Source organism: Zea mays, chromosome 10 (assembly GCF_902167145.1).
Source record: "Zea mays cultivar B73 chromosome 10, Zm-B73-REFERENCE-NAM-5.0, whole genome shotgun sequence".
NCBI lineage: Eukaryota > Viridiplantae > Streptophyta > Magnoliopsida > Poales > Poaceae > Zea > Zea mays.
In genome coordinates, this window is record NC_050105.1 from 149,222,346 (window position 1) to 149,232,184 (window position 9,839).

The 9,839-nt window shown below is 46.4% G+C and overlaps 1 protein-coding gene across 1 annotated transcript; it reads right to left on the reverse strand.

Annotated features, from left to right (window-relative positions):
* Positions 1-1,891: 1,891 nt before the first annotated feature.
* Positions 1,892-5,880, reverse strand: LOC100193984 (GTP cyclohydrolase 1). The gene is made up of 2 exons (NM_001139050.1): positions 5,605-5,880; positions 1,892-3,333 (listed from the first exon to the last, which is right to left on the reverse strand). Exons 1-2 carry the CDS (start codon positions 5,831-5,833, stop codon positions 2,135-2,137), a joined length of 1,428 nt encoding a protein of 475 aa, NP_001132522.1. The 5' UTR covers positions 5,834-5,880; the 3' UTR covers positions 1,892-2,134.
* Positions 5,881-9,839: the final 3,959 nt, after the last annotated feature.

Below are 9,839 nucleotides of genomic sequence, written 5' to 3' on the forward strand. Positions count from 1 at the left end.
GATCGTATACGACGGCTTTCATTTCGAGATCTATCTCAGCTCAGACCGTTGGGGCCTCGCCATCGGCAACACGTGTCTCGGCTGAGATTTGAGAGCTCCAGGTCGATGGATCCAAGTACACATGCCCAATTCCGATCCCGCCGTCGTCGGCCCGTCAGCTCCAGTGCTCCACGGCCGGATTGCGGGGAAAACCGGGCCGTTCCGCTCGCGGTTTTGCGGAACCCCCAAGCCGTAAACGACGCTGTCGTACGTGGCGCGTTCCCCGTGCACACTTCGGCTAAAAAAAAAAAACTTAGCATATGTAGGAACCACTTGAAGATAAATAAAACAAAACGTAGCTACAATCGTCTATGAATGTTGAACAATTTCAAGCGTTGAAAGATAACATGGCCAAATATTTGGCACCTCCAAAGAGTGACATAAACCATATAATTGATTAAAGCTAATTGGGTGTACAAACTTAAAAGGAAAACATATGTGTGAATATATTGATCGATCGATACAAAGAGCTCGACTAGTGGCCAACATGCTCAAGCAAAGATATTTTTTAAGTCATGATGTGAAGGTTGCTACTATTTGGCCTGTGTGTTGTGAGTTTTATTATTATCTCAAAAGTTGTCACTGACGACTAGACGTGCAGAGAGTAGGGATGAAAACGGTCGGAAACGGTATTTATTCGGTAATCAGTTTTTCCTTTGATTGTGAACAAATAGGATATAGAATATACAATACAAATTTGTATTCTTGTTTTTAACATCCAGCTTGTTAAGATTCATAAAAGGTAAACCTCAAATTCATCCTACATTTTCTCAAATAATAGATGTAAACTTCGGTATGGATTCGGAAACAAATTCGGTAATTTTTTCAACTTTTTGTGTTGTAGGGAGCAAATAATACATAAAACAACTTATATAATATTTTATTCATATTTGTACTAATGTGCTTGATAACATAAGAAAAGATCAACATCAAATTTTATACATATCTATTTTAAAATATTAAATTTGTTCTAACAGTTCGGATTACCACTTTCATCCAGAGTATATATATATTTTTTTCATGGTGTTGTAGAAGCATGAGATGGATACGAAGTCATTTCAAGCAGCTTATTAATGACTGCGCGCGCGCGTGATCTGAGCGGTCCGGACTCCGGAAAGCGTTGGCCAGTTTCGGCGCGCACACAGGACAGGAGTTGCTGTGCGCTGTGGCGCGGGCGCCATGGATGGAACGAAATGGAACAGCGACCCACCCGTGCGGTGCGGCCGTGCCAGTGCCAGTGCCACGGCGGCCATCGCGGGCGGATGCGATGCAACGCCAACGGCCAACTTCCGATCCGAGCCGGTTTCGATGGCTTGTCCTCCCGGCCGGGCGGAAGCGGAAACCTGTGGGCCGCGGCCGCCCGGTTTCGCTATAGCTGCGTGTGGTGTGCACGGGGGCTGGGCTCTTTACCTTTCCCGTTTCCTCCCGTGCCTTGCTGAGCGAGGCTCGCAGTCGCAGAGTGGTGTGTGCCTGCAGCTGCACGTGGTTCCTGTGACGACCGCCTCAAGTCAAGTGGGATGGGAGCTCCAACGTTTTCCATTTGCCACACAGGTAGTGAAGGCGAGTTTGGCGTGTGTGCTATGCCGATGCCAGTGCGTACTGCGTAGCCTAGTCCCGTCCATCACATTGCAGTTTCAATTGTCAATGGAACACATATATCTGCGTAGTTTCCTTCACTGATCTCTATCGGTGCATCATCAAAACTCAAACTTACAACAAAATCCAGAGTAACCTCCACTACAAATCTCGAGAACAACTGACAATCTGACAAGAAATCTAACGTACGAATAACTATTTCCTTCTTGGCACGGCTGTAACTATTACGTACTATTCTTTTTTTTTCTTTTTTTTTATTTGAAACGGTGTACAAGTGACATGGTACAACACAAGAGAACCAAAAAAAACTTTCGGTGTTTTCTTGTGACATCCTCGGTACAGTCACCCAGGTGACAGATTTGCAGTCAAGAAGAAGAGGCGATGAGCTACGGACATTTTCAGTGGTAATCGTATTAGACCAGAAGATCCGCAAAAAAAATGCCATTGCTGGAGAGTAATCGTACACATTTTTTTCCCTTCCTTTGCTAAGTCATACGATTCAAACCGCAGAACCAGCTGTACGCAGAACATTCTGCAGGAAGCGTGCCTTGGCAGAAGGGTCGGTCAAAAAGTGGCCCAAGACCGCAACTGTCGCCGTGTTGCTCCTTATTTTCTCTACCCCCCTTGAGATCATGCACATGTGGCTGGCCTCGACAACGACCATGGCCCCGTTGCGTGAAACCGAATGAACTGCTTCGGCTATCTGCCTCGTCATCCTTTCTTGCACCTGAAGCTTGCAGCCATAGAAACGAACCAGTGCCTGAAAATGCGACCGGTCGATGATGCCTTCTCCACTTCCTTTGTCCAAGTACCCAATGTGAACTACTCCGTAGAAGGGCAGAAGATGGTGCTCACACTGCGCACAAAATGGCAAGTGCAGCTCGGTTCGGATTGATCCATGTCCATGGTCAGCTGTGCCTCCGCCTGGCCTCTCATGTAGGCTAGCGTTACCAAGTGTAAAGCCATTCAGCTTCACGTCTAGTAGATTGCGTGCTCTGAACTTCATCAGCCACTGCACATAACGCTGAGGTGTGCCTAGAAGCTCTTTCCTGAGGGGGTCCTCTCCGAGTGATAAGAGCATTGAGGCAACTGCGGAAACCATGCCATTGGTTGAGCTTTTCTTGCAGAGCCCATTGGAGAGTGGAACCTCACGAGACCTTAAGGGGCACCAAGGAACAGAGACACAACGGTCCCCAGTCCCAGCCTCCATGTCTATGCCCCTAAGCTTAACAAGAGCCAAGAAGTCACTCCATAAAGTGCTGCTTTCACCCTCAAATAGTCCAGACCGACATGAACGTGAAGTTCTTATCCAACCTTGCAAGGTCTTGCATTCCAGGTTTTCTGGCAAAGGAATGTGCCAGCACTGCAGAGCAACAGCCACACCGGCTGGCTGAATGCTAGCATGCAGTGCACCACAGACTTCATTGGCTAGTCTTTGAGGGTTTTGCAATCTCTTGGCAAAGACATCAGACACTCTAGAAAGCTTGCTTAACCCAACCACCCTTCCACCCGAGGGAACATACCCAACATGGCACTGTATGCTGAATGGAAGCAAGCATGACTCGCAGTATGAGAAAAGTTCAATGTCTCGGACAACTACTTGCCCGCCAGTTCCACCAGCAGACCCAGTCCTTTTGTCCACACCAACCTCTGGAAACAGAGCACCCCGCACTATGTCCTTCACTTTTTGCCTGTAACCTGTAGATTTAGATATATGTTAAATACATACCATGAAGCAATTAAAGGAAATATCTTCATTAAAACAAAAGGTTATGCAAAAAAGAATATAATACAGGAAACACATCTTCACATGTCACTATTTGTTGTATAAATAGTTATGTCTCCTTCAATAAGAACACCATGACAAACTCTACCGCACATGACTTGCATGGGAAGAGATTATCCAGATTTCACGTGACTTTTTTTAGTAGAACAAGAATGATGTGGTCCCATGTCAGCAATTCACCACAGAATAAACTTGAACATTTCAGACGAAATTAGCACAAGTTGTTGAATAGAGGACTGACATGCATATTACTCCCATAGTACCATGTGAATAATGCTAAAGAACAGAAGAAAGATTTATTGCCCCAACAAATGCAGGATCTATCAGCTCCAAAGTGAGTTTAAACATTGGAGAATATTTTCTGGTTGATCAAATTGTTCAATTCCACTCAATCTATAAGTTTCATAGTATCGGATAGACACACCTTCTTAGCAGCTAAAACTTGCAACAGAAATGTAATTGAAAAGCCTGGATATGTTAATTTCCAGTCATGTACAACTTTGAAAAAGAAGCAGCGGCTCACTAATCCTAGCCTTGGCTTGTTTGCTCAAAGTTACAATTTCTACTGAGAGGAGTTAAGCTCTTAGCAGGTCAACATTTTTATAGTTGAATACAAAAGCGGTACTTATTTTGAAAGAAACAAACAGCAATCAAAATACCAAAGCCAAGTGTAATATAGCTGCCAATGGCCATTATATAGGACTAGAAAAGAACACAAGTAAAAAGTCTCATGTTTCAGATGAGCACATATGGTAATGGATAAAAAAACCGCTGTCTAGTAGAAGACATCGAAGAAAAAAAAAAGTAAAATGAGTTTCTTTCAAATACTTCCACAGACTACAGATAACTCTCAAATATTCACTTGTAGCAAAAAATGATTTTCAAATACTTAAAAGACTGATCAAAATAGAAGATCAATTTTAAACACACCAGTGAATTTATCGATGTTCTATCCCATTCTCAGGTAGTCATTAATTCCAAAACAGCAAAACCCTTCAAAGTTCATGAACAAAGAAATATGTAGTACCAGAAACAACAAGATGTCTAGGTTCATTTTAAATCAAGAATGCTCTTATACAATAAAAAAAAGTTAGTGTAATGAAGATTGATAAAGAAATGCCTGAAGGAGTTATAGTCGCCTACTACCTTAACAAGGGGAAGGGGAGAATCAACTAACAAAAATCTCTAATGATCAGTAGCTGGTTAAGGTAGTGAAACTGAAGAGCGAGAAAGGGACAGTAGCTAGGGATGGTAAAACTTGAAATTTAAAAAAACACATTAGTAATTTGTGTCAGAACTCAGAAGCGCTGTGTTCTGAGCAGTCGAGGCTAAATGGCCATCAGGTGGACGAGCTAGTGTATGTTAGCATGTATGAAGTCGTTACTCATAAGTGAAGTACACAATAAATAGTCAACGACTATACAAGTGAAGTCCCCACAAATAATTCCCACACATCAGTATCCTAAGTCTTCATTAGAAAAGCCCTCGACTGTGCTGTAGCATCTGACAAAAAGCGCAAATACATCAGAGCCATAACGGTTATCTATGAAATTCGCTAGTGATATAGCTTGCAGTAAGCTGGACTAGAAACCAGAATAAGATTCGCAGTAAGAATGGCACTCTCACACTGGACTGGACAGTACACGCAAGCTCGTCGTAGTAATAACAGTGAAGCAGCTAGCAAGCAGCCCAGGTCCTCTATGTACTTGCCTCAAATCGCGTTAGGTGGTCGACAGCTATTTTCAAACCGTGGCTTGTCATTTGTCAAATACCGGAACCGAACGCGTCGTGACGTGAGCAATCTAGTAGTAGTCGGCACGGCCGATTACGACAGATGCCAACGACCACCCGCACTAAACTGCAGTGTTACTGCACTCAGTTTTCTATCTCCCATGATGGGAATTATCCCATGGTTCATCGCAAGCACCAAGCACCCCTCGTCGTGAGATCCGAACAAAACCAAACGTGTCCAAATGCCACACACGGCGTTGTTATTCCCTTCTCTACCAACGGAGCTGTTGTATGCTGAAGAGCACCGCTCCACGGCGGCAGGTCAATCAGGGAAGACGCCATTTTCCACACAAAGACAGAGCACGGGGACGGTGGTTACCCGGCGGATCCACGAAGTCAGGGCCTGAGGGGAGCGGGAAAACGGAGAGTTGGAAGCGGTGGGTCCGCCGTACCTCGGGTGCCGTCGCGGAAGGCCTTGGAGACGCGCTTGGGCGTCCGGCGCAGTCCCTCGCGGCGGTCGTCCTCGCCGAGCCCCAGCAGGAGCGCGCGCACCGCCGGCTCCATGGCGTCGGCCGCCGTCGCGGCGTCCCCTGCGAGCAGGGGGATGCAGTCGCTTTGCTCCTCGTCATCGTCACACGCGCAAGCGACGGCCGCGAGGTGGGCCCCCTCGAGCGCTCCCATGACGGTGGCGGTCGCGGTATCCACTGCCCGCGGCGACTATTATTAGGCGAGGCGGTCGCGGAATATAGCAGCGACGAAGGGGCGCAAATGGGGAAAAAGGAACAACTGAACAAGGATCGGCCGCGAAATATAACGACGGCCGACAAGGAGGCGATAGATAGGTGGACCGAACTGCGTACTAGCGACGAAGCGATGGGGTGAGATGCGGGAGTTGGTGGACGCTGGACGGCCTCCTCGAGATGTGTGAGGTAGATCAGGATCGTTTGATTCGTCGTCGCCGCCGCCACACGCCCACGGGCAATGGGAGGAATTTTACGTCGATAAATAGCTTTCCATTCCTTCCCACGGGATAAATCGTCGTCGTCTCACTTAAATTATAATTAGTTTTATGACGTATGTCTTTCATTATTAATGTAAAATGTTATCACTTATACATATTGTCAAATGTCAAAAATCATTATATACACATCAAAATAATCACATTTGTATAATAAGTGATCTCTTGTCTGGATAATTATTGTTTTTATCATTAAGTATTACAAAAAAACATCATCACGTGTAGGTTTAACGGGTCCCCATAGGAAACGGGGATGGAGAATGCTTCTGTGTCCCATCTCTGTTTACTCGTCCGGAAAGAAATTTTCCTCGTCTACATCTCAATAGTAAAAAAACTTCCACATCTTCATCCTCTAGTGGAGAAATACCCCGTGGAGAATCGGAGATCGAGTCCCCGTTACCATCCTACGACTCCTAATCCAGAGCAATCGGTTAATCGAATAGTTATGGTTCGGTTTTTTAAAAGTTCATTTTTAGAAAATGAAAACCTAAATTGTATTTAGAAAAGAGGAAACCGACTAGTCGGTTAACCGAATATTTTGGTTATGTTAAATGAGCTCTAAGCATTTAGAGCTCATTTTGAGCTAGTATACCATTGATCTAGATGGTCCCACGCACGACGTATACCATTGATCAAGAAAAAAAACGTAGAAAAAGGGAACCATGAGATTCGATCACACGAGTTAGCATTTGAATGCTTGCAGCCTACATTGGAATCCAACTAAGCAAATATCATCTTTTGTTTTGAAAGCTATCTAAACCTATTTGTTAGGGGTACTATAGTAAAACAACTCTATTTAATTGAGGAGGGGGTATTCTATATAACTCAACCGTCCGTAGATTCGCAGTGGGGACAATGGAGCCGACGAGCTGAACTGCTGATCGCTGAAGCCTAAAGTGGAGAGCTCCTGCTCAATAGCTAGCACTAGCAGGCCGACAAGTAGCAGACTAGCATGCGTATGTTGCACGAGCACTAGCAGCCGCATGTTGCACAACAACAGCCAGCAAGCTGCAAGCAGGTCAGCAACTAGCTAGCACTAGCAGGCCGGCAAGCACCAATCTAGCATGCGTATGTTGCACGAGCACAACTAGCAAGCCCGCAAGGTAGTTATCGTAAGAGGAGATAAGGCGAGAGCAATCAAAGAGGGGAACTTCCCGAGGGGTAGGGGAGGCCAAGGTATGTTCTGGGAAAGAGGAAACAATTGTGTCGATAACACTAGCGAGATTATAGGCTGTTGAAGAGTCAACACAGCTAGGGAGGAGAGTAGTCTTGTGATAATTCACGATGAGGCTAGTGGCAAGTGCGAAGTCGGAGAGAGCTTCCTTGACCGCCAAGATAGAAGAGGTGGACTCTCTAGTGAAGATTATATTATCATCCACATATTGAAGGGCGGGGCACAGAGAACCATCAACCATATGGTGCCACAGGTCTTCCGAGGAACTCTTGGAGCTGATAAGCCGACTAAGAACATATGTAACATTGATGAAGATGTAAGGGGAGACTAGATCCCCCTGGCGCCCCTTCTTGCAGGGAATCCAACAGCTAGGCGACCCATTAAGCAGAACCGCGCTTTTACCCGAACTAAGGATCTTCATCATCCAATCACACCATTTAGTCGAGAAGCCATGGTGGAGAAGAATATTCACCTAATTGTCCTACTTCACGGAATCAAGGGGCTTATGAAAGTCAAATTTTAACACCACCATCGAAATATTATGAGAGGAACAACAACGGGTGATGTCCATGGCGTAGGCATAATTCTCAGCAATTCCACGCTTCAGAACAACCCCAGTTTGATCTCCACTAAGGGTCTGTTCGGTTATCCCGGATTCAACCTCCGGAACAATCCCACTTGGTATGATAGTTTAATTTATATAGTAATTGATCATCTAGAATAGTTCCTGGTCTCGTTCCGATGTAACCAAACAGGCCCTAACCAGATCAGCAAAGGGCTGGAGTCTGTAAGCGAGGACTTTGGAGATGAACTTGAGTGGACAGTTTTGCATGCAAATGGGACGAAAGTCCGAGGGGGTTCAGTATAGTCCTTCTTGGACATGAGAATAAGATATGAGCGGTTAATCCTTCCAAGGTCTAGGGAGCCTAAGCGAAAGGTTGTGAAGAGTGAGTGACATCCCGCATCTTCATGTAGAAACTGGGCCCGAAGCATCTGAACCAGGGCTGGAATCTAAATTCATGTTATTGAGGACCAAAGTGAGTGAAAGGGAATTAGGCTTACACCTAGTTCCTAAATAATTTTGGTGGTTGAATTGCCCAACACAAATAATTGGACTAACTAGTTTGCCCAAGTGTATAGATTATACAGGTGTAAAAGGTTCACACTCAGCCAATAAAAAGACCAAGTTTTGGATTCAACAAAGGAGCAAAGGGGCAACCGAAGGCACCCCTGGTCTGGCGCACCGGACTGTCCGGTGTACCACCGGACATGTCCGGTGCACCAGGGGGACTCAGACTCAAACTCACCACCTTCGGGAATTTCCAGAGGCACTCGCGCTATAATTCACCGGACTGTCCGGTGTACACCGGACAGTGTCCGGTGCGCCATGGAGAAGCGGCCTCAGGAACTCGCCAGCTTCGGGAAACTCCAACGGCTAGTCCGCTAAAATTCACCGGACTGTCCGGTGTGCACCGGACTGTCCGGTGCGACTCCAGTGCAACGGCTATCTCCGCGCCAACGGCTCTCTGCCGCGCATTTAATGCGCGCTCTGCGCGCACAGAAGTCAGGCGCGCCCATACTGGCACACCGGACAAGGAACAGTGCATGTCCGGCGTGCACCGGACACCCAGGTGGGCCCACAAGTCAGAAGCTCCAACGGCAGTGATGACGTGGCAGGGGGCACCGGACTGTCCGGTGTGCACCGGACTGTCCGGTGCGCCATCGAACAGACAGCCTCCCAACGGCCACTTTTGGTGGTTGGGGCTATAAATACCCCAACCACCCCACCATTCATTGCATCCAAGTTTTCACCTTCCAACCACCTTACAAGAGCTAGCTTTCATTGCAAGGCACACCAAAAGAGATCAAATCCTCTCCCAACTTCATTCAAAGCCCTAGTGACTAGAGAGAGTGATTTGTAGTGTTCATTTGAGCTCTTGCGCTTGGATCGCTTCTTTTCTTTCGCATTCTTTCTTGTGATCAAAACACTCACTTGTAACTGAGGCAAGAGACACCAATTGTGTGGTGGTCCTTGCGGGAAGTTTTGATTCCCAAGTGATTTGAGAAGAGAAGCTCACTCGGTCCGAGGGACCGTTTGAGAGAGGGAAGGGTTGAAAGAGACCCGGCCTTTGTGGCCTCCTCAACGGGGAGTAGGTTTGAGAGAACCGAACCTCGGTAAAACAAATCCGCGTGTCTCACCTCTTTATTCGCTTGCGATTTGTTTTGCACCCTCTCTCGCGGACTCAATTATATTTCTAACGCTAACCCGGCTTGTAGTTGTGATTATTTTTGAGAATTTCAGTTTCGCCCTATTCACCCCCCCTCTAGGCGACTTTCAATTGGTATCAAAGCCCGGTGCTTCATTAGAGCCTAACCGCTCGAAGTGATGTCGGGAGATCACGCCAAGAAGGAGATGGAGACCGGCGAAAAGCCCACTACAAGCCACGGGTGCACATCATCGGAAGAGTCCCGCACCAAGAGGAAGGAGAAGAAGA